General features: G+C 43.5%; 1 protein-coding gene across 1 annotated transcript in view; it reads left to right on the plus strand.

Moving 5' to 3' along the window:
* LOC126259720 (uncharacterized) overlaps nucleotides 1-16,408 on the plus strand; it is a 53,994-nt gene extending 37,586 nt beyond the window's left edge. The window contains exon 3 of the mRNA XM_049956699.1: nucleotides 15,122-16,408. Coding sequence (XP_049812656.1) covers nucleotides 15,122-15,347 — 226 coding nt within the window. The 3' untranslated portion in view covers nucleotides 15,348-16,408. The remainder of the gene's footprint in view (nucleotides 1-15,121) is intronic.
* The last annotated feature ends 6,431 nt before the right edge of the window (nucleotides 16,409-22,839 follow it).

The raw sequence follows: 22,839 nt of genomic DNA on the forward strand, positions 1-22,839 counted from the left end.
TTCATGGAAATAAATAACATGCGTGTTCCTGAATTGACAGAGCCTTCATGGAAATGTGATCTCGCGTTCTTAGCAGATTTAAAAAATGGTTCAAATGGCTCTGAGCACTATGGGACTCAACATCTTAGGTCATAAGTCCCCTAGAACTTAGAACTACTTAAACCTAACTAACCTAAGGACATCACACACACCCATGCCCGAGGCAGGATTCGAACCTCCGACCGTAGCAGCCCCGCGGTTCCAGACTGCAGCGCCAGAACCGCACGGCCACCGCGGCCGGCTTAGCAGATTTAACTAGGCATCTGAATGCTTTGAACATTTCACTACAAGGTAAAGAGCTGCTAATTACTCATTTCACAGATCGAATACGAGCTTTTAAAATGAAATTGACACTTTGGGTGAGTCAGCTGGAAACAGGAAATCTAGCTCATTTTCCTAAATTGTCATCCATGCAAGATGTTCACACAGACTGTGAACGTTATTCACATAGTCTAGTTGCTCTTAAGGAAGAATTTGATCAACGCTTTCAAGATCTGACAGCACTAGACAGTTATTCTGATCTGTTCTCCTCTCCATATTCAGCGAATACTGAAGAGATTCGTCCTGAGCTGCAACTAGAAATTATTGACCTGCAGTGTGACAGAGAATACAGAGACAAATTTCAGAACAAGAAAAACATTTTGGAATTCTACAGACACTTCCCTCAGGATAGATTTCCTCCTTTGCACAAACTGGCGGCTACAATAATTTCAATGTTCGGTTCCACGTATGTTTGTGAATAACTGTTCTCTGCAATGAAATGTAACGAGACGCACCTGAGAAACGCATTGTCTGATCGAAATTTAAACTGCACGCTGCGCCTACAATGCGCAAGAACAATTACTCCGAACATAGACGCAATTGCAAAGGGCAAAAAGTACAAGATAACAGAGAATCCCACACTTCAGTGACACCTTTTATTGTGTAACAGTTCACAAATTAATACGAATGTATAGGCATACTACTAAGCTAATAAAATTATGTGGCACATGTACATTCTCCTTGATTTGTTTCATTTGTCGCAGTAATAATTCGTGAGTGATATCCCTGCAGATAGCCGCGGATTTACATTGACTGGAGGCAGCTGTTGTGTGCCCCACGTGACTCTCCCCACTCTCCGCTCTGGTCCGGTAGTGGGGTTGGCGTGCTCGCGCTGCTCAGTGCTCGCGCCTTGCTGCTCACAGCTTGCTCCGCGAGCACGTATGTTGTGAAGCCCTGCGCTAAACCGAATGTTGTTCAGTCCTAATTAGTTCAGAATAGTGACATCTACTGTATTTGTCAACACAGTTTCATAATATGAATTATCCTTGCGCTTGCTGTATATTGCGTTGACTTTATCCAGTCATATAATTTCTTCCTTTCTTCTTCTTGTTCTGATTTAGACACAAAGTTCACTACCAAGAAAACCCCTATTTATAAATTGGGATGAAACACTGAACTAAAAGCTAACTATTTTCACTCAGTAAAAAGCAAATATTAGAAAGGCAATGTGAGTGATGACAGGGGCAACCAAGTACAGTCAGCAATAATTAATTATTTAACAATGGCATAACAATTGAATGTTTCTGTTCATAACAATGTGCCAGACTGTGTAGACTGTTTTCATTCAGTTGGTCCCATAAACTGGTTTCACTTAAAAGAAAAAAATGAATAATTCTACTGATACGTAAAACTACCATTGAATGAGTCAACTGTTTTCCAACAACTGACTGTGTAGAAAATACATAACTGTGTTCTGAATTGTGGATGTCAGTTTGCTCCCATGGAAACTCATATCATACACTTCTATTGAGTAAGGACGGTACACACGTACCCATAACTTTACATCGGTAACCAGTTACTTGAAGTCATTGAAAATTTCAAATTATTAAGCTCTTTGACAACAGCTGGTGTATATATGGTAACCTTGTTGACTTACAGTGATTTTGTAAGAGGAAACTTAATAATCTAATTTCTCAGCAGCACTTTCCAGGGTGCAGACTGCAAATTTCTTCTCAATTCTACAAACCTTTGATCTTAGCCCACCTGAAGAATGAATATGTTGCCTATGGGTAAGCAGCACCATCAGTACAGAGCTCATTAGACTCTGTCCACCACTATGATGTGCAGTTGGCAACTGGAGCCTTCTGTACAGACCCCATAGACGTCGTCCTGATGGAAGTTGGTGTCCCGCCACTGAGGGTCAGATGCCAGCAACTCTTGGTAAACTAAGCAGTGACTGTCTGTCAGATGTCTACGCATCTGTGTTATGCGACTCAGTTTTACAGCTAATAGTTCATAATGTTTATGAATCACCCAAAAATATATTGGCTAGCTGGGATACTATAGGAGCATCTCTGTAAGGACCTCCAAATGTCAGATGCCTCTTCTCTTGGCCCCTCTGTGGTATGTACCCAGTTTGATGACATGGAAGGGCCTCTTCTATGTCCCCTAAAGAAAATACTATCCCTCACCATTCTTAGATGCCTATTTTGTTCCTTTCTCTGTGACTATCCCAATCGATGTACAGTTTACTTCTCCCTCTGCACTGGCCTGCATTTTTAAATTTTGTGTGCATATTTTATCTGACTGTTTAAGGTAATCAGCTCTCGAGTCTGTAAAGTCTTCATTTTCTCACCCCCATTTTAGTTACATTGAAAATGATGAAGCTTCTTGGTGTATCTGTCAGTGATGTTGGTGTGGGACAGAAATAGAGGCTGGGTTTTAGCTCACTTTTAACCATCTGACTTGGGCACTGTCATGCAGATTTCACCCACGATAACAAGGTCGCAGTCGACAGATAACAAAGATGTTTAGTCCCTTCAAGCCCATAATCATCATTTGTCACAGGTGTATCTTATCTTATCAGAGGCAGGACCAAGTGTGAAACCAATTGTATCAACTACATAGGTGGGGAAATGACCTTACAAGAAGTTCTTAGATCCCTCAATCCTCCTGGCCTTAATCTGTGCCAGTGTTGTCTCGCACCTACCTCCATCCCTGTCTCTGTGCCCCATCCGTTAGCCCTGAAATGCTACTCACATCGTCCCCTCCACAGTCTTCCTGTTCCTCTGATCATCTGTCCCTCTCAGCCCACTGATCATTGTGTGTCGTCAGACACAGTTTCCCCTACTTGAACAAGATCGAGCTCACCAGTACCTCATTCATATGCTGTGTACTTGTTCTACCACCCAACCATCAGCTATTGTTCCTTGCAACCCTCTCTCCCCTTCCTCAATCCACCCAGTATAACCATTCACCTCCTTTGAGCTGATGGTGACACCATACTGGGAAAAGCAAAACAGAGTCCGGGCAAATAGTTTTGTTCAATGAATTGAGGGAAATGTACATTTGTCTTTGGCATCATACACTAGGTGTACATTATTTTTATCTTCTCATTCTGACAGTTTCATTCTACTTTCATTAATTTCATTGTAGCCACAGTAAGAAAGATAACTGAAGTCTCGAAGTATTAGACTATTTTGAATAGATACCACAGTAAAGGGTTCAAGCCAGCAAGTATTTGGAAGTTAATAAACATTTGCGATGATAATACTCCAAATTTTTATGGCAAGTGAAAAGAAGTCCGATGAACTTATGAGAAAATTTGACACAATACTCAGTCAATCTTACAAATTTGCCTTTCCTGTATTTGACATGGTGTTGTGCTACTGTTGTCTTGTATGCAGGTATTCTTCCTCTAGCTGAGTGCTGACCATTGTCACTGGTGTACGTTTCTTGTAAAACTAAGATATTGACAAAGAACCTTCTCTCTCTCTCTCTCTCTCTCTCTCTCTCTCTCTCTCTCTCTCTCTCTCTCTCTCTCTGTGTGTGTGTGTGTGTGTGTGTGTGTGTGTGTGTGTGTGTGTGTGTGTGTGTGTACTGCTTGAAGAATTGTGATTTGTCATAGTTGTGGGGTTGAAGCTATGGAGATGGAGCAACTTTGCTCTTCAGTGCCTTTAGTCAAAACGTGACTGTTAATCCATTATCATGTTCTAAGTCAACAATCTCCTCAGGGAGTACCTATACAGCATCTAACAATATGTGTATTTGTATATATGATAAGCCTTTTCAAATCTTCTATTATTAACTTTGCACAAAATAGTGATTGGAACCTGACAAGACTGGGAATGACTCAAGAACCAGTAAAAACAGGCTGACCCTCTGAGAATGCCAAAGTGGGTTGCGAGAGTAAACAGGTGGATAACAACTAGATCACGACAACAGAGATGGCTTGGCAGAATAACAAGTCTAGTGAGTAAGCAAAGATGAAGCCTAAGACATACTGAATTCAGAAACAAGATGACAACATGTAGTAAGATCAGTGCAATAGCTCAGAGAAATCACAAGCGACTGTGGAGCTGCTGTGCTGCTGGCATTAAAGGGCGGCCTCAGGCAGTGATAGGCTCGTGGTGGTAACTCTGGCACCTGCAAATGTAGCAGTACCATCTAGCAGTTTTCACAGAGTTCCATACAATCCAGTGAGCCTTCACACTTGCCAGCCCAAGATATGAAACCCCTTCTCTCTGAAATAGACGTGTAGTGCTGGAAGTGCTCTGGATGATGCTTGGGTTCAAATGGCTCTGAGCACTATGGGACTTAACTTCTAAGGTCATGAGTCCCCTAGAACTACTTAAACCTAACTAACCTAAGGACATCACACACATCCATGCCCGAGGCAGGATTCGAACCTGCGACCGTAGCGGTCGCGCGGTTCCAGACTGCAGCGCCTTTAACCACTTGGCCACCCCGGCCGGCGATGATGCTTGGGAAAGCGAACTGTTGGCATGGGTGGAGGCCCTGCACAGAAGCCCGCTGAGTGGGAGAAAGGAACTGGGATGCCTGGCAATGTGCTAGGGTGCAGCAGCAGAACCAGTGGCAATGTCGTCGATGATGGCAGAGACTGTACTGAGACCACAACTTCCATACTTAGCTTCAGTGGGAACTGCTGTTGCTTCCCTGGGGTGCAAGTTGTACATCTGCAGATGTGTCTGTGTGACAAGGTTGTCACTTCGTCACATCGAGTGGACGGTGGTGGTGCAGTTGGTAGGAGCTGGCAGTTGGTAGGAGCTGGCTGGTATGTTGGCACTCAGTTCCTCAAGAGTGTCAACTGTAGTAGAGTGCCATCCATGGATGTGAATCATTATGTATGGCATCGACGAGGGTTTTGCCCCATACAAGTGTGCCCACACAGCTGAGCCCAGCAGAAACTGCATGGCTTGCTGTGACCAGTGTTCCATGAGGTGTTGGGCCAGGAGGTGAAGGAGCATACATGGCTGCTGCTTATGGAAGATCTCAGTCGGACTGTGGTGTAGGTACGGATTGTTCTGTAGGTGCCCAGAGACATTGTGATCTTAGCTAGCTAGGATGGTGGTAGTGCCCACGATTTTCAATTTTTGTTGATCTGTTGTTCAAACAGCTGCGTCCTATGCTCAGCTTCATGCTCAGCTTCATGCTCAGCTTCATGCTCAGCTTCATGCTCAGCTTCATGCTCAGCTTCATGCTCAGCTTCATGCTCAGCTTCATGCTCAGCTTCATGCTCAGCTTCATGCTCAGCTTCATGCTCAGCTTCATGCTCAGCTTCATGCTCAGCTTCATGCTCAGCTTCATGCTCAGCTTCATGCTCAGCTTCATGCTCAGCTTCATGCTCAGCTTCACTATTGGAGGAGGGGGTGAAATAGTGAACTAAACAGGTGCCTGATGCCATTGTAGGTGCAGAACAGTTTGAAAACTGTTGCTATGAATTGAATTGCGACCCATTGTCGTATACAGTAGTGTGGGCAAGCCCTTCGGCAGGTTTTGAAAAATAAGAGGGTCACTCATGGAGCAGATGCAGTGCAAGATAAGGTTGTGGCATGTCTCTGCAGTGATGTGAGTAACTGTAAGGGGAAACCCATCAAACTCGTTCCATGTTGATGTGAAAATGAGACTTCCTGTTGGTCAAATGGTGGGTCAGGTCCTGAGGGTAGACAAGAGAAAGTATCTGCATTTGCCTGTTGTGGTGTGGGCTTGTACTAGATGGTATAATTGTGTGAGCTAAGAAAAAGTGCTCAGTGCTGGAGCCGTGGGGCTGTTCACACTGGAAGCCAAGAGATGGCCCAAAGAATTCTACAATCAGTTTGTGGTCTGTAGTGAGGGTAAACTTGATCAGGAATAGGTAAACATGGGACTTCTTAATGGCAATATAATCACCAAAGCTTCTTTTTTGAGCTGCTAGTAGTTCTTTTGACTGGGGTCAGCATCTTTGATGCACAGACAATCAGTCGCTGAGTACCATAATCTTTCAGATACGGCAACATTGCAGGAGTGCCAAAGAAAGAAGCATCAGCATCCAAAATTCACCTTTCTCAAAATAGTCTGCCGCTCTTGTAAGGTTTGGAAGCGGGACAAACACTCAATATCAGAAACATTGTGGTCAATGGACTGGATGCAATCCTTATTGAGCAAGTGTCTGAAATATTCCACTTCCTCTTGAAGATAATTGGCATTTGTGCATGTGGCACTTGAGTCCCGCATACACAGTGTGGTAAAGTGGGTACAAAGATTCCACATGTGCCCCTGATGTGTAGTGCACATGACAATTAAGTCATTAAGAGATCGAGCTCCTGGACGGGAACTTTGTCTGAGATGAGCTGAACCTCATTAGTGATGGAGAATCCAAACAACGTGAAGGCATCCATGACAAAAATGTTACCAGGAGTGTGACTATTGACAGCAAATAGTTATGAGCTTTCTGACCTTTCTGTATGCAGCGTGGATTGTGATTTGACTGCAGAGGGGAAGAGAACTATCACCATACATGACAAGTAGACGGGAGAGAGGAGTGAAGATAGGGGAACCCAGATGAGCACACGTTTGGAGTTTAAGCAAAGAAACTACAGCTCCAGTGTCCACTTGGAAACTGACATTTTGGTTCACAATTTTGATGTTCAACAACTCATTAGCTGAAGTATAGCCTTGGGGAACAACTGCCTGAAGTTTGCACACTGCCCTTGCTGTATATGTGGAGTGGGATCCATCTGCCCCAATGGTTTTCAACAGATCTTTCAGAGATGACCATCTTTTCCTCAACGGGCACAATGTACCCAGCGACCTCGACAGCCCGCACGTGGATGTGCTGAGAAGCAGTCAGGACATGGCAGGACACCACACTGCCTAGACTGATAGGGTGTAACTGGCTGTTAAGAGGTTATGGACACATCCGAAAGAGGTGAATAATGCTGCCATCATTGGGAACATTATTTACTCTCGTAAGCCCCCCACGCTCGAGGCAATGGCTGAACTATTGCCACTTAGGGTTGGACCATGAGGTGTTCATTTGCTGCCTTTGTGATATCTCGGAAAGAGTCTGGGATTTTCAAAATATCGTGTCAGGAAGGCTTGTCCAGTTTGAGAGCTGCTGTTTAGACTTTTGGATTGGGAGCCAGATGGATCACTGGTATTGGATCAAAGAATCTGCATATGAAATTTTGCAAGGTGGGTTCAAACAAGTGGAATTGCAGTGGTAACTCAATCCTTTCAAATCCGTCACTCACAAGTGGTATGACTGATTAGGTTGAACTCAAGACACAGTGCCCCCCCAGGGGGCCCACAGTCTTTTTGTGGGTACGTGTGTGGTATGCACGGGGCCACGAGCTATTGCTGTCTCCTTTCCTTTCCGTTGAAGGCTGCATTACCATCCCTGTTCCTCTCCGTCCCTATCCTTGCTCCTTTGACCCTGCCCCCTCTTTTCCCTCTCAGTGGACCTCATGTCGACCTGGCTATCCTCCTGGCTTTGTTTTGGTCTGTGCTATTGTTTAGTTTGCTGTTTCCATGTCCTTTTTGGCATTTTTGGTCCCCTTCGGGTTTGACCTCCATTTCCAAAATTTGCTGTTCTGTGAGAGCCATTTCGGGATGAACTCCCTCCTAGCTTCCATGGTGCAGGTTCCTCTACTCCTCCCCTCCCTTTTCCCTTTGCAACCTGGCCGCCTTCCTGCTAGGTCACCAGCATGGTAGCCAGTCCATGTAGTTGGGGCTATTAAGTACCCACTTGGCTGAGCCCCCTGAAACCACAGGGATCACACTACTAGTACCTGAGCTGTTAATGCCTCGTGTATGCCCAGGAGTTGATGCTCATTGTTTTGGGGCACCAGAACTCCTGACAATGGCCGCCGTGCCCGACGGCCCTTGCTGTGGCTGGGTGGCACCCACGGGACGAGCCCATGATTGGAGTGGGTGGTACTAGGGTGCATGCCTTGCACATGAAGTGACAACTGGCCATTCTGTGGCCATCTCAAAGAGTGGTAGCAGACATGACACTCCTTCTTATCCTTCAGCCTTCTCCTCCCTGGTAACTCCCTGGGAGGAGGGTCAAGCTTGCCGGCTTGGGTTGAAACCTTTTCCTCGGTACCTGGTTTGTACCACAACGGATGGCGGTAGTTTTGCCACGACCAAGGCCTTGTTTTTCTTGAAGACAATTGAAGATAAGTATGGTGAAGTTGAATTGACGAGTAAAATTTGGTCCTATGCTTTGCTCATCAAGACATCTTCTGCTGCCCAGTCTGATGCCCTGCATGCTTGTGACCATCTCAGTGACATCCCAGTCACGCCCCACCAATCTTTGAACTCGGTACAGGGCATTATTTTCCACAGAGATCTTCTTCTGCAAACTGACGAGGAGCTCCATGCTAACCTCCAGCTGCGAGGGGTTTGTTTTATCCGCTGTGTGCAGTGAGGCCCTCCACACAATCGCATTGCTACAGGCGCCTTTAACCTGGCCTTCAAGGGGGATGTCCTCCCAGAGGAGGTCAAGGTAATGGTGTATTGGTGTGATGTAAAACCTTGTATTCCACCACCAATCAGATGTTTTGAATGCGTAAGGTTTGGACACGTCTTCCCGCTGCACGTTGATCCCCTCTGTGGTGACTGTGGGCGCCCCCTCACATGAGAGGAGTGGCTGTGCTCCCCCACCAATGTGTGTAAATTGTAATGGACAGAATTCTCCACGCTCGCCTACATGCCCGGTGTTTGTGAAAGAAAGGAGGATTCAAAAGTACAAAACCTTAGATTGGCTCATCTACACTGAGGTTCGTCAAAAATATGACCGGCCCCATCCCGTGTCTATGACGTCTACTTTTGCTTAAATTACGTCCATTCCCCCTCCTCTTCCCAGCCCCACCCCATTCACCCCATGCCTTCAGCCTCCTCCTCCCACCCCCCTCTCCCACTCCCCCTTCCCCTCGGTACCCATACCCACTCCTTCGGGAGCTGCTCCCCCTCCGGAGAAGTGTTCCCTCCTTTGGCAGCTGCCAGTACTGGAGCTCCCTCCCGGGACTCCTCTTCCCGGCACCCCCCTGAAAGGCGATCTACTGCTCCACATCGGCAGTGTGATCCGCAGCTAGTGGGCATCAAGTTTGCATGGTGTAATTCTGTGCCCGCCCTTGCTGAAGTCTGCCCTTCTCTTCCTTCCCAAGAGAAGAAGCAGAAACGCAGGAAGAAGGGCAAGGCCCCTCTGGTACCCCCAGAGGTGCGGCCTTCCCCTCCTATAGTCAATGAACCAACAGTGTCTGAACCCACCTATATGGATATTACTCCTTATCAGTGACGGATAGCGACTCAGTGGCGTGACCGACTCCGGTCCAATCACTTTTACTTTGGACTCCGGCTTGAGAATCCTCCAGTGTAATGGATATTTGCGTCACCTTCCAGAGTTGCAGCCCCTTCTTTCCTTCTACTCTGCTGCTCGTATTGCACTCCAGGAGACCCATTTTGCCAATTCTTACTCACCCACCCTTCGTGGGTTCCACGCTTTCTGTCTGAACTGAATTGTCCCCTTGCAGGATTCTGGTGGTGTTTGCACCTTGGTCTGCAAGGACACTGTTAGAAAATGGGTTCCCCTCCATACCACCCTGGAAGCCATTGCTGTCAGGGTCCATCTGGCCACTCCAATCGCAATCTGTACTCTCTACCTCCCACCTGACAGGCAGCCCACATCCCATGCCCTCTCCACCCTTCTTCAACAACTCCCTTCTCCATTCCTGTTATTAGGGGACTTTAATGCCCACAACCCACTTTGGGGTAGTCATATGACTACTGCCCTGAGCAGGACAGTTGAAGCTGTTCTGGCAGGGCTTGACCTCTGTTTACTAAACACAGGTGCTCCCACACACTTTAGTGTGGTGCACGGCACTTTCTCAACCATTGACCTCTCCAACTGCAGTCCCGGCCTTCTTCCCTCCATTCAGTGGGGCGTCCACGATGGCTTATGTGACAGCGACCATTACCCGATTGTTTTGACCTTCCTTCAGTGTCTCTCGCTCAGTTACCCTCCCAGATTATCTAGGGCTGATTGGGGTGCCTTCTCCTCTGCTCCCATCCCCCCTGTATTGCAACAAATTGTGTTGATGACTCTACTCAGACTTTGACTCTCTCCATCCTTTGAGCAGCTGTTTTAGGAATCCCTTCTTCAGGTTCCCCACCCGCCAGAAGATGGTCCGTTGGTGGACTTCGGAAATTGCTGCAGCCATAAAAGACTGCCGCTGTGCTCTTCAACATCTCAAGCAGCACCCTTCTACTGCTCTTCTTGTGGTCTTTAAACGACTCCGTGCCCGGGCCCGCTACCTAATCAAATTTCAGAAACGGATTTGCTGGGAACAATATGTAGCTGCCATAGGACCCCACACCCCCTCTTCACAAGTCTGGGCTAAACTCCAGCGAATTTTTGGTCACTATCCTCCCACCGGGGTTGCGGGAATTTCTATGCATAGTGTTGTCCTTACCAATCCGGACTTTGTGGCAGAAAATTTCGCTCAACACTTTGCTCAAGCTTCGGCGTCGGCTCAGTATTTGCCCACATTCCTTCTCCTGAAAGAGCATTCACGACGACTGCCTTTGTCTTTTGTTTCTTGCTGCTCAGAACCATTTAATGCCCCATTCAGCAAGTGGGAATTTGCCAGCGCGCTTGCCCTTTGTCCTGCCACGGCTCCTGGACTGGATCGGATACATAATCAAATGCTCCAACACTTATAGGTGGCTGGCCACCGTCGTATACTGACCCTCTTCAACTGTCTGTGGGGTGAGGGAGTATTTCCTACCCAGTGGCAGGAAAGCATTGTTGTTCCAGTGTTAAAGCTAGGGAAGCCGCCTCTTCAGTTGGATAGCTACCGTCCAATTAGCCTTACTAACACCCTCTGCAAGCTTCTTAGACACATGGTGAGTCAGCAGCTGTTTTGGATCCTTGATCCCGCAACCTTTTGTCATTGACTCAAAGTAGTTTTCGCTGTGGCCGTTCTGCGGTGGATGACTTGGTCCACCTGGAATCTGCTACCCGGTCAGCTTTTGCCCATCGGCAACACCTCATTGCAGTCTTCTTTGATTTGCATAAAGTTTAAGACACCACCTGGCGCCACAACATCCTCACCACCCTTCACGAATGGGGCCTCCGCGGCGTTCTGCCCGTTTTTATCTGCAACTTCCTTTCTTGTCGCTCTTTTCGGGTCCAAGTTGGCTCCTCCTACAGCTCTCCCCATCGGCAAGAAAATGGGGTTCCACAAGGTTCTGTGCTGAGTGTCCCTCTTTCTCATAACCATTAATGGTCTGGTGTCAGCTGTTGGGTTGACAGTGTCTCACTCTTTGTATACTGACGATTTTTGTATCTACCTCTTCTCCTCCGTAATGGGGGCTGCAGAATGCCGTCAACAGGTGGCAATCTGTCGGGCACACTCATGCGCTCTTTCCCATGGCTTTGAGTTTTTGGCGGCCAAGACTTCTCGTGCATTTCTGCCGTCGCCATACAGTCCATCCCCATTCGAAACTGTTCCTCGATGGCCAGCCCCTCGATGTGGTGGACACACACTGCTTCTTGGGCCTGGTCTTCGATGCCCGGTTGACATGGCTCCCTCACCTTCACCAGTTGAAGAGGACCTGCTGGTCGCATCTCAGTGTTCTTAGGTGTCCGTGCAATACCACCTGGGGTGCAGACCACTCTGTTCTCTTGCAATTGTGTCAAGTGTTGGTCCAGTCTCGTTTAAACTATGGAGGTCCTGTCTATGGTTCTGCGTCGCCTTCGACACTGCAGATACTAGACCCCATCGACCACTGTGAAGTCTGGCTTGCGACAGGTGCTTTCCGGACTAACTCCGTACTTAGCCTTCGCGCAGAGGCGGGGATTCCACCACTGCGAGTTTTGTGCCAGCAACAACTGATATCTTCTGCGCTCCGCATTCGCTGCACCGCAAAGCACCCTAATTATGGTCTCCTTTATTCAGACACGGAGATCACCCTGCCGCAGCGGCGGCCACGATGTGGGCTTACCATGGCTGTCTGCATTCAGTTGCTCTTTTCTGAGCTCCAGCATATTGCCTTTACCACCTGTCTTCTCCGCTCATGCGTGTACCCCTCCGTGATGCGTCTCTTGGCCACAACTCTGTCTTGATCTCTCAATCGATTCAAAGAATTCTTTCCCTCCAATGGCTCTTCGCCACCAGTTCTCCTGTCTTCTCAGTTCTTTTCAGGATTCAGAAGTGATCTATACTGATGGCTCCATGGTTGCTGGCCACACTGGTTTTTTCTTACACCTATGCACGACGCATGGAACTTCGTTCCTTGCCAGATGGCTGTAGTGTTTTTACTGTAGAATTGGTAGCTATTTGCGCGCACTGGACCATATCCACTCCTGCTCAGGACTATCCTTCACTATCTGTAGTGACTCGTTGAGCGGTTTGCACACTTTCGGCCAGTGCTTCCCTCGCACCCATCTAATGACAACTGGAAAACAACTCGCACCCATTGGTCATTGCTATCCAGGACTCCCTTTCTCTCCTCTCTCAATGTGGATGCTCGGTGGTTTTCATTTGGATCCTAGGCCATGTTGGGATTCCTGGCAATGAACTTGCTGATAGACTGGTTAAATTAGCTACTACCAGGCCATCTCTTGCTATTGGTATTCCGGAAATAGACCTTTGCTCGTCATTACTTCATCAGGTTTTGGGCCTTTGGAATGAAGAATGGATCACTCTTTCTTCGCCGAACAAACTCAGGGCAATTAAGGATTCTAAAACTCCATGGTGGTCCTCCTTAACGGCCTCTCGTAAGGCCTCTGTCGTCCTCTGCCGGCTCCACATCGGCCATACTTTTTTGACTCACGGTTACCTCCTCCATCATGAAGACCCCCCCCCCCCTCTCTGTTGTGGACTGATGTTGACTGTGGCTCACATCTTATTGGACTGTCCCAAATTAGCCACCCTACGACGGACTTTTAGCTTCCCAGACTCGCCACCCCTGGTGTTGGCTGACAGTGCATCAGCTGGGGATCTCGTTTTACGTTTTATTCATGATTGGGTTTTTTATCAATTAATTTAAAGGAGGGACATTCCACCTTATCAGTGGGTGGAGGGGATGGCAAGCCCTCTTGCTTCCCCCTTCGCCCCAACTGAATTGGCTGCAACTGGGTTTGGTGGTTCTCCCCAGCCCTCTGCCTTCCCACTCCTTTTGTTACGGGGTCTGTTATGTCTTGAGCGTTTCTCTTGTCTCGTGTGCTGCTTACTTCCCACCCCTGTCATTAGTCACTTTCTTTCCCTCACATCTTCTTCCACCCTTTTCCTTCCTTCCCTTAGTTTCTCATTTTATTGACATTGTAGTTGCCTCTCCTATTGTGGGATTTTATTGGTTTTAGTTAATCTAAGGTCGGAGGGACTGATGACCGTGTAGTTTGGTTCCTTCTACAACCAATCAACCAATCAAGACACAGTATGACCACATGGATTCATTGCGGATAATTGTGAAAGTAAGGAACACATCTCCTCGAAAGTGATTGTGACGGATTCAAGAGTGGAGCCAACATCTTTAGTGAGAAAATCTCCTGGGAAGTACATGAAAGGAAGAATGACCATTGGAGTCATTATCAGAAAACAAAAAAAATTGGCAAAATGCTGTTTCAGCTGCTGCAGATACGTGTCTGTCATATTTGGCATTGTTAAAGGGTGGAAACGTGGGTGGATAGACCTCTGCTGAGGAACAATCACAGGTTGTGTGAGTTGGGTACTTTGAACCCGTAATTGATCCTTCAAAAGCTGAATGTCCTGATGGAGCAATTCAGCATGTTGCTGCAGTTGTTGGCGGTATTGTTGTTGTTGAAACTGTTCTTGGAACTGCTGTTGAAATTGCTGCTGCAGGAGTAGCTTTTGCTGTTGCTGTTCCACGAGTTGCAGAAGTCTGGCATCCATGGGTTCTGCTAAGCTTTTGTCTCATCGCCAGTATCAGAATCTGACAAGACCAGGAATGACTCGAGAACCATTAGAAACTGGCTGACAGCAGTACAATGAATTGCCAGAGGGTAAACAGGTGGACAACAACTAGGGAAAGACAAACAATGGAGAAGGCATGGCAGAATAAAAAGTCTAGCAAGTAAACAGAGATTGAAAGCCTATGAAATAGTGAATTCAAAACAAAAACAATGGTGTATAGTGAGATCAAACAGTAACATAAAGAAATCATGACTGACAGTGGAGCTGCTGCGCTTATCGCCTTAAAGAGCAGCCATGGTTACTGATAGGCCGGAGGAGTGGCAAGTCCTTGCGGCCGCACTTTGCAGCAGTGACAGCAACTTTTATAGATGTGGCAGCACCGTCCAGCAGCTGTCACAGAGTTCCATACCTTCTGGCAAGTCTTCAAACTTGCTGAGCCGGGATACCAGACACGTTAGTATGGCTTTTACTTTATCTGCTGTACACCAAAAAATAAAATAAAATGAATGAATGTTTCTTATGTACCAAGTATCAGTATCTACATTGGCCAGCTGAGAGATTACTATTGAAAAAAAAGGTTTTTTATTTTTGTTAATTTATTTATAAACTTTTATTTGGAGGTCAATAACTTGACTGTAAATGGTTATTATGCTAGTATGTTAAATACTGATTCTAAAGATTTTTCTTTTTCTTCCACTTGTAATACCATATAATGTTTCTGCAGTCTACAAATCGCCTGTGTTTTATTATTTGTTTCACTCAATAATTATTAGTGGTTATAGGCTTTTTGAAACCACGATTCCGTGGTTTTATGTTCCTATTTTATTTTTAGTTTTACGAGGTATAATGTTAGATTACCTTACTTGGGTTGTTTGTTGCAGGCGTGCTGCTGGAAATGGATTTACTAAAGTTCTAAAACTAAACGAGAAGATAAAAAATCTCAATGAAAGATTATTAGATTTGAACTACACAGTTATGTTGTCAGCCAGGGAGATTGTGAGAGTGAAAGAGGTGTTGTGTCTTTTGGCTAATGATCCTAAAGTGATAAACTTGCTCCAGTTAGATTCTAATTTTACAGATGCATCCAGTGATACAGATAATATGTAAGGTCGGTTTGTGGTAATATCTTGTTTCCTGTGACCGACGATTCTGATTTTTATGATTGTCAAGAAAATAGACAGGTACATTCAGCATCTTTTCCCCTGTAATCAAACTCTGGCAGATTAGTTAAGATATTGTCATGTTCTCTTAGTTATGATAGTATTCTAATCAACCTGCTATAGATTTTATGTGAGTACTTGAGAATACATTCAAGGGGTACCTGCATGGAATGTATCTGTAAATGACTTAATATACATTGTGAAATCTCTTCAAGGGTTAAATTGTTAACTGTGCACAGTACCATGGCTTTAACTTCATCTGGTGTATGATGGAAACATTACCTAGCTTTGGTTGTTTTGTTGTGATTCTCCTGTTGGAAGGGGATTTACTGAACCTTTGAGGAAAAGATAAAAATTCTCAGTGACATATTATTAGATTTATACTAAAAATTTGTGTTGTCACTCAAGGATATTAACAGTGCAAAAGAAGCGGGTTTATGTGACAAATGATTGTGAAGTGCTGAAAATACTTAAGTTCAGTAATTATTGTACAAATGCATCTAGTTGTATGGATATTTTGTAAGATTTGTTTGTGGTAATACATTGTTTTCTATGACTGACAGCTAGGCTGGCACATTGTACTCCTTAATAGATACAACAGCAATGTTTGGAACCTTCCAGAGAGTACCAGAGTGATGCTTTTTATTTGCAGTGAAAAGGCATATAAACTGAGAACGTTTAATTGAATGTTATACTTTCATTGTCCTCAGTTATTAGCAGGTAAATGTTAAACTGTTTCTTGTTCTTGTGTGTTAGGACAAACTTGACTCAAGAACTTGTTAAATGATGATTTTGTTCTGTTGAGAAGTCACTAAGATAAGGAATAGTAAGAGTATGCAGGTTACAAGTGTACAGTGAGTAATCTCATGCAGTTGGCAACACTACTGATGGTGTCGGTAGTGATATTTTATTGTATGCACAACAGCATTTGGAGAATCCACATTGCCATCAGTCTGCTCAACTATTTTAGAATTCACAGGATAAAATACATTTTTGTTGTTTTACTTATGTTTTGGAACTTAATACTTCTGGTTTTTTGAGTGAATTGTGTGATAAATTTTTGCTCATATCGCTGTACAGTACAGTTTGTTACAAAACGACACTAGTCAAAGCTCTTTGAGTGGTGTTGGCATCTCACAATAATTCTCTAAAATGCTACATGCTTGGCCAAGAGTATATAGCAGCAGAAAAAAAAAATCAGTGAATAAGTAATGATTTATTTAAACCTGGTGGAATAGTTAGTTAACTTTTTTCTTTGTAAATGACTGATAGCTGGAGTTTCATTTAGTGGCCAGACTGCTGCAAACTCTAATGAAGCTGCTGACCAAAGGGACTGGAAATGGTAAATCTGTAGATATGTCACATACAATAGTCCTAAAAATAACAGTTTGTATGCTAGACTTATTTTAGGTATTCATACAATTCTTCCACTTTCTCAAAGAAGGTAAAGGAATGGGAGAGGTTTAAAAGAGCAGACCCACACAAAAATTACTTGGAAGAAAAGGAATAAAAAGAGCCACAGGAAGTAAAATTGAAAAGAATGGCTGAAAGAAATCCAAAGAAAACTGTAAAAATGATCACTAAAATATTAGGGAGGAAAAAGAAACCAAATGTAAATAAGATTTTACAATTGAAAAATGAGAATCGCAGACCTTCTAAATGTTCATCCGAAATCAGGACTGGATGGTATGCAGATTATGCAAGAACTGTTGACAAGACGAATGCTCTGCCTTTGACGGCAATGGGCCTTAGTAACTAATGCTTGCTTATCCTTTAACTACATAGGTCATATAGACAAAGCTATCACAAAAATACACTAGGTGTGTGCTTCTGCCTTCCCCCTCCTCTCTTCCCAACACATGTACAGGATGTCCCATTTATCTTGTCCACCCTAAATAACTGTTTGAGCAGATGCAAGTTACAAAATGTTTCAAGCAAATTCTAAAGACCTATTCAAAAATGTATCACAGTGTACCATTCACTGAAACACAACGTTATTAATTACATAACACGACATTGATATTGATGCTCCCAGCCCTTAGTGCAGGTATTCAGGGTAATGGAACACACTGCATGTGCTGACATTGACAGAGGACAGTGTAAACATAAAGAGAATGCACACCGTCAACCATCGTCAGTTGAAGAGTTGTGAGACTAGAATTACACAAACGAAGAAAAGGTAGAAATGCTACTCACCTATGGGCAATGTAAGTTATCAGAACAGTAATTGCAATAATCATCTTGTGGTGCAGTTATTCTTGTTGTCTCCATGGTTGCTAAGAAAATGGGATGAGAAGTTCCACCTTATGCAAGACACCTTTTTTTTTCTTTTGGTTTTACCCATACATGTTTCAGCACTTTTGTGCTATCGTCAGTGGGTTCTATTTTTTATTTTTAACTGTAAATTTATTGTTAACATATTAACATTTGTGTTGTTTACAACATTATGTAAAAGTTGCATTTATAACTTAATTGGCGAAAAGTGGGTGTAAGCATAAGTAACATACCTTACATGATGTTATTGTCCATTTATTTTGGTAGCTGTTCTGCTACACAATATACAACTTGTCATCTGCAAACAGCAAAACCTATTTTATTTTCTGTTTGTTATGCATTTACGAACGGAAATAAGACTGTATCATGTTTCCTTTCTGTAACTTACAGTTCTTAAGTTGTGGTGCATTCTCCTGTGTTGTTGGCGAAGTAAATAGGCTTACTTCTTTGCCTGTGTTCGCGTGACAATGCATTTTTTCCGATTACTCAAAACATAGGTGGAGTTTTCGCTGCCATTACGTGTTGTTGTGGATGTGTGTCGTTCATTTGTTTCGTAGCGTGTTCTGCTCGGTGAGGCGTGTGAGTTTGGATTGTATTAGGCGTTAGTGGTGTGGGTTTATGTGTGTTTTGAATACTGGGGCAGAGAGAGAGAGAGAGAGAGAATTTTTTTATTTTTTTATTTATTTTGTTTTTACAGAAAAAATCAACACAAGAAAATGCCATCATCACAAAAACTGACTAAGGTAAATCAATAGTAGTCATAAACAAACAGGAATATATTCACAAAACATTATAATTCATCCAAAGCAGCAATATCACAGAATTAATAAGTGACCCAACAAACTGATATCAAAGTAAGTTACAGAAAACCCTGACAAACATAGAAACAATTTTCACAGATTGAAAAAATATACAGAAAAATCCCAAGTCCCTCACCCTAAATTCATTGCCTAAAGTTCACAAACCCAGAAGCCTAAAGAACTCAAGTGACTAATAGAAAAAATAAGAAATTAAAACATACCAAACACAGCAACATTGGTTTCATTTGATATAATTTCAATGTACACACACATCCCAACAGAAGAAACCATCAACATCATAAAAAGAAACCTCCAACTGCAAGGAAACATACCCACAACAAACATACAAGAAATATTAGCCATACTCAGACTCATCACAGAACAAATCTACTTCACATTCAACAACAGATTTTACTCTCAACAAGATGGACTACCCATGGGTTCACCAATCAGTGGCCTCCTAGCTGACATCTTCCTCAATCAGATAGAAAAACAAATCTTTGACAAAATAGTAATACCAAAACAGTACAAAATAATATATTGGTACAGATACGTAGATGACATAATATGCTTAATAGATGAACCACTGTCTCGCATAAAAGAACTTCATGATAACATAAACTCCAGCCACCCACAAATACAATTCACCATTGAAACACAAACAGATGAAAAACAGCATTTCTTAGATCTCACTATACACAAGAGGAACAACAAACATGAATTCACAATCTACAGAAAACCCACAATCACCAGCACCATTATTCATAACCAATCCGATCACCCCATAACTCACAAAGAAGCCAGCTTCAGATATTTACTTCACAGGCTGAACAAAATACCCATGAACAAGCATGACTACACACAAGAACTTAACACGATAAAACAAATTGCACAGGAGAATGGATATGACGCAAAGAGAGTAGACAAAATAAATCACAAAATACAAAAACAAACAGCACATAACCATGAAACACACACACATACAAACACAACTCTCCACACAACAAATCAGCAGACAGTAAGCAACAAATGGCATATAATGACTTACAACAACAAAGTCACACACAGGGTAGGTAATATACTAAAGAAACAAGGACTCAACATAGCATACAGAACCAGCAACACAATACAGAGCAGACTAGGAAGAAATACCACCAACACTGACACATACAGCCAGTCCAGCATCTACCAACTTACTTGCAACTGCTGTCAATCTGTATATGTGGGCCAAACATGTAGGACCTTCAGAACCAGATACAATGAACACCTCAGAGCACTGAAAAGCAATAGCACACACTCAACATTTGCGGACCACCTGGTAGCACACCACCATCCCACAAACATTGAAACTGACTGTCACATCCTAAAAACTAGCAGCAGCCTGTACCAAAAATTAACTATAGAAGAACACTACCACATCCAAAAATCAATAGCCCAGGGAAAGAAAGTACTCAATGAATACACATCACTATGCAACAAAACCATCTTCGCCACAATAGAAGAACTGTACAAGTAACACCTACCCCACAAAAAAAACTCTCTCTCTCTCTCTCTCTCTCTCTCTCTCTCTCTCTCTCTCTCTGCCCCAGTACTCAACACACACATGTAAACCCACACCACTAACGCCAAATACAATTCAAACTCGCACGCCTCACCTAGCAGAACACACTATGAAACAAATGAACGACACACAGCCACAAGAACACGTAATGGCGGCGAAAACTCCGCCTATGTTTTGAGTAATCGGAAAAAGTGCATTGTCATGCGAACACAGGCAAAGAAGTAAGCCTATTTACTTCACCAACAACACAGGAGAACACACCACAACTTCAAAACTGTAAGTTACAGAAAGAAAATGTGATACAGTCTTATTTCCGTTCCTAAATGCATAACAAACAGAAAATAAATTAGGTTTTGCTGTTTGCAGATGACAAGTTGTATATTGTGTAGCAGAACAGCTACCAAAATAAATGGGCAATAACATCATGTAAGGTATGTTACTTACGCTTACACCTACTTTTCGTCAATTAAGTTATAAATGCAACTTTTACATAATGTTGTAAACAAAACAAATGTTAATATGTTAACAACAAATTTACAGTTAATAATAAAAAAAAAACATTGACGATAGCACAAAAGTGCTGAAACATGTATGGGTGAAACAAAAGAAAAAGGTGTCTTGCATAAGGCGGAACTTCTCATCCCAGTAATTGCAATACTGTTTCCTTATGTACAGGTACATTTAGTACAGTAGTTTAGTCCTTTTAAATACTGTTGTGTAGAGTAGGCATACAGTAAATGCTATCCTTCCTACAAACTGCAACGATATAATGTTTCTTTTGTTGTTGTTGAAGGTAGGCGAAATGCTACACAGGCAGCGGAACTGTACAGAGAGCGATATCCTGACAAGAACCTACCTTCCCGACGGGAAATTTTCTCGTCTTGTTGCGACGCTTCAGGAAACGGGAAGTTTCAACCCACAACAACGCAATCGTCGTAGCACTCGCACAGACGAAGCCGCCGGAGTTACTGTTCTCGCTTCTGTTGCTATGAATCCACATGTGAGCACACAACAGCTTGAAACACGAGATAGGCATTCCTTAAACCAGTGTACATCGTTTTCTTACACGCCACTAGTTCCATCCTTGCCATGTACATCTACATCAAGAATTGCATGGGAATGATTTCCAGAATCGTGTACAGTTCTGTCAGTGGGCACAGCAGCAAATCCTCACCAACCCGAACTTTTCCAATGTTCTGTTTACCAATGAGTGTTCCTTCTCAAACAAAGCACAGGTAAGTACAAGAAACATACATTATTGGTCCAGCGACAACCCACGATGGATTAGACAGGTGGAACATCAGCGTCAATGGAAAGTTAACGTCTGGTGTGGGATGCTTGGTACTACAGTTATTGGCTCTTATTTCATCAATGGTAGTCTAAACAGCACAGTGTATGCCAACTTCCTCAGACAAATTCTTCTTCCTCTTCTGGATGAAGTGCCGCTAAGAACCAGAGTGCTTATGTGGTATCAACACAATGGATGTCCAGCACATAACGCCTTGCTTGCACGTTGTGTTCTGAACCAAAGGTATCGTGCCAGATGGGTTTGGTCGTGGAGGAACAGTTACTTGATCTGCTGGGTCTCCTGGTTTAAATCCTCTGGACTTTTTTCTTTGGGGATGCATTAAAGATGTCTATCATGATATTCCAACAACTCCGGAGGACATGCAGGAACGTATCATGCTTGCTTGTAATTCTCTTCAGCAGGCAACACTGGAAGCACTAAATAATTCTTTCATTCAACGAGTGCACCAGTATCGGTGTCCAGGATCACCACTTTGAGCACCTTTGATTGTCCTACTCATGGGCAATGGTACAGGAGAGTCAGTCAATTTTGTATTATGTTTTTGCTTGGTTTTCGTTTGTTTTCTGAAAACTCCAGCAAGTGGACGAGTTCGTGATCCCGGGCTCAAAGTCGATGTTGTGTTATTTAATTAATAACGTTGTGTTTCAGTTAATGGACACTGTGATACATTTTTGAATAGGTCTTAAGGAGAGGGAATGAATTACCAAATAAAAAATACAGGGTGCCATTTAAAAAAGTCATACTGCTGTTCATATCTTTGTAAAAACCACAAAGAAACAACGAAGGAAATCATGCTGATTGATGCCCCTGAAGGCTAAAGAACATTTGCTTGAAATATTTTGTAATTTGCATCTGGACAAACAGTTATTTAGGGTGGTTAAGATAAATGGGACACCCTGTATAGTTACAGTGGGAAAACCGAGTACAGTATAGATAGACGTAATATAGAAATTTAATGATTGCCCCCCCCCCCCCCTCCCTCGCCCCCTCAAGTTCAATTGATCCACTAATTATAACTGAGAATTGCGTGAGGTTTAAAGTGGATTGCTGTCCTAGTTTCTAGCTAAAGTATTATGGAAATGGTTGCAGAATTCAAATGTGAGCAGCCAAATGCCCTACATTTGGTTAAGGTAATGTAAAAGCTAAAACTGAGTCATATGTGACTGATAAAAATCATCCCTAAAAGCCTGGATTTATATGTAATATCAACACACAAAAATGTACATATTTGTCTTGTAAATGAGTATAGTATGTAAAAAAAAATTTGCAGTATTACAAAAATTTAGCATAAAATAGTAATTTCAACAAAATCAACTTGTGATTTTCATCACAGTCAACTATATTATCCAGGGTTGACACACACACACACACACACACACACACACACACCCCGCACGTGCGCGCGCACACACGAGAAAATCTTGTTTTTGTCTCAGTATATGAAATGGTTTGTTTACTGAGGTGTCACGCATCATCGTTGGGTGGGTGCTGCTTC

This window comes from Schistocerca nitens, chromosome 5 (assembly GCF_023898315.1).
Source record: "Schistocerca nitens isolate TAMUIC-IGC-003100 chromosome 5, iqSchNite1.1, whole genome shotgun sequence".
In the NCBI taxonomy this organism is placed as follows: Eukaryota; Metazoa; Arthropoda; class Insecta; order Orthoptera; family Acrididae; genus Schistocerca; species Schistocerca nitens.